Genomic DNA, 2,500 nt, shown 5'->3' with positions numbered 1-2,500 from the left:
CACGCCCTGTCAGAACGGAGCCAAGTGCGTCGATCGGCCCAACGACTACGAGTGTGACTGCACTGAAGGTACAGTAGACCGGCTCCGTCTGAAATACCCTCTTTAATATCTCATCCATCTGCTGCTCAAATTCATCTTATTACCATCGTAGATCCTGAGAAGCTTCTGCTGTAGACTGAGGAGACTTGACCTGTCTCCAGTAGGGCTGGGTATCGAGTCGAATTTCAAGAATCGATTCGATTCCGATTCACACGGTTCAGAATCGATTATCTCGATTCGATTCAATATCGATTCGGTTAGTGTTACTAAAACCTGTTTTTTGTAGCTGTAACCTTAATTACATGACTGCCAAGTTATGCAACACATCAATACTAGGGCTGGGTATCGATGCTGATTTCCAAAAATGAATGAATGAATGAATCATTGAATGAATTAATGAACTATTCATACCTTCATTTATTCATTCATTCATTAAATAAAAGATCGGTTTTGGGATTCATGAATCGATTCTGAATCATTTGATTCAGAATCGATTAATCGATTGTTTAAACCCAGCCCTAGTCTTCAGTCAGTAAGGGAATTAGCGTTAGGGTCTGTAGTGTCTTTCTCCCCGTTCTGTAGAAAGGGGGGGGCATTACAGGAAGTACTGCACTCAAGGCTGACCTCTGACCCCAGTGACATCACTTCCCGTTCCCTGTTGCTCCTCCCGCCAGGCTACACGGGCAGGCTGTGCGACGAGAACATCGACGACTGTGCCCCGGACCCCTGTCACCACGGCGTGTGTCGCGACGCCATCGCCACCTACAAGTGCGACTGCCACCCCGGGTACACGGGGTCCATCTGCAACGTCCAGGTGATGGAGTGCTACAGCAACCCCTGCCGCAATGGAGGACACTGCATCGACCTGGTCAACAAGTACCAGTGCAACTGTTTACCTGGGACCTCCGGTGAGACTAGAACTAATATTTCTACTGTCCGCCCGGCACCTCTGGGGAGACTAGAACTAATATTTCTACTGTCCGCCCGGCACCTCTGGGGAGATTAATACTAATAGTTCACTTTCAACGCAAAATACAGGACAGTCAGTCAGTCAGTCAGTCAGTCAGTCACTCACTCACTCACTCACTCAGTCACTCACTCACTCACTCACTCACTCACTCACTCAGACACTCACTCACTCACTCAGACACTCACTCACTCACTCATTCAGACAGTCACTCACTCACTCACTCACTCACTCACTCACTCACTCACTCACTCACTCACTCAGACACTCACTCACTCACTCACTCACTCACTCACTCACTCACTCACTCACTGATACTTAGTGTGCAGTATGCCGTGCTAGCACACCAGTATGAATGGAATGCGGCTGGCTTAGCTACTAGGGTTGAGTAGCTACTAGGGTTGAGTACTGAACATCGGGGGAGGTTGTAATGTGTGTTGGTTTGTGTTCAGGGGTGAACTGAACATCGGGGGAGGCTGTAATGTGTGTTGGTTTGTGTTCAGGGGTGAACTGAACATCGGGGGAGGTTATAATGTGTGTTGGTTTGTGTTCAGGGGTGAACTAAACATCGGGGGAGGTTATAATGTGTGTTGGTTTGTGTTCAGGGGTGAACTGAACATCGGGGGAGGTTGTAATGTGTGTTGGTTTGTGTTCAGGGGTGAACTGAACATCGGGGGAGGCTGTAATGTGTGTTGGTTTGTGTTCAGGGGTGAACTGAACATTGGGGGAGTTGTAATGTGTGTTTGTTTGTGTTCAGGGGTGAACTGAACATCGGGGGACTTGTAATGTGTGTTGGTTTGTGTTCAGGGGTGAACTGAAAATCGAGGGAGGCTGTAATGTGTGTTGGTTTGTGTTCAGGGGTGAACTGAACGTCGGGGGAGGTTGTAATGTGTGTTGGTTTGTGTTCAGGGGTGAACTGAACATCGGGGGAGGTTGTAATGTGTGTTGGTTTGTGTTCAGGGGTGAACTGAACATCGGGGGAGGTTGTAATGTGTGTTGGTTTGTTTTCAGGGGTGAACTGAACATCGGGGGAGGTTGTAATGTGTGTTGGTTTGTGTTCAGGGGTGAACTGAACATTGAGGGAGGTTGTAACGTGTGTTGGTTTGTGTTCAGGGGTGAACTGAACATTGAGGGAGGTTGTAATGTGTGTTGGTTTGTGTTCAGGGGTGAACTGAACATCGGGGGAGGTTGTAATGTGTGTTGGTGTGTGTTCAGGGGTGAACTGAACATCGGGGGAGGTTGTAATGTGTGTTGGTTTGTGTTCAGGGGTGAACTGAACATCGGGGGAGGTTGTAATGTGTGTTGGTTTGTGTTCAGGGGTGAACTGAACATCGGGGGAGGTTGTAATGTGTGTTGGTTTGTGTTCAGGGGTGAACTGAACATCGGGGGAGGTTGTAATGTGTGTTGGTTTGTGTTCAGGGGTGAACTGAACATCGGGGGAGGTTGTAATGGGTGTTGGTTTATGTTCAGGGGTGAACTGAACATCGGGGGAGG

The 2,500-nt window shown here is 48.3% G+C and overlaps 1 protein-coding gene across 1 annotated transcript in view; it reads left to right on the top strand.

Moving 5' to 3' along the window:
• Positions 1-2,500, top strand: part of notch2 (notch receptor 2) — a gene marked incomplete at both ends in the record, with an annotated part of 32,240 nt that overhangs the window by 4,037 nt on the left and 25,703 nt on the right. Inside the window, 2 exons of the mRNA XM_084459117.1 lie at positions 1-68; positions 714-947. The exon at positions 1-68 is cut by the window's left edge and continues 46 nt beyond it. Coding sequence (XP_084315243.1) covers positions 1-68; positions 714-947 — 302 coding nt within the window. The remainder of the gene's footprint in view (positions 69-713; positions 948-2,500) is intronic.

Source organism: Borostomias antarcticus, assembly GCF_949987555.1.
Source record: "Borostomias antarcticus genome assembly, chromosome: 26".
In the NCBI taxonomy this organism is placed as follows: Eukaryota; Metazoa; Chordata; class Actinopteri; order Stomiiformes; family Stomiidae; genus Borostomias; species Borostomias antarcticus.
Note: the sequence above shows the minus strand (reverse complement) of the source record. Positions and strands in the feature narration are given on the sequence as shown.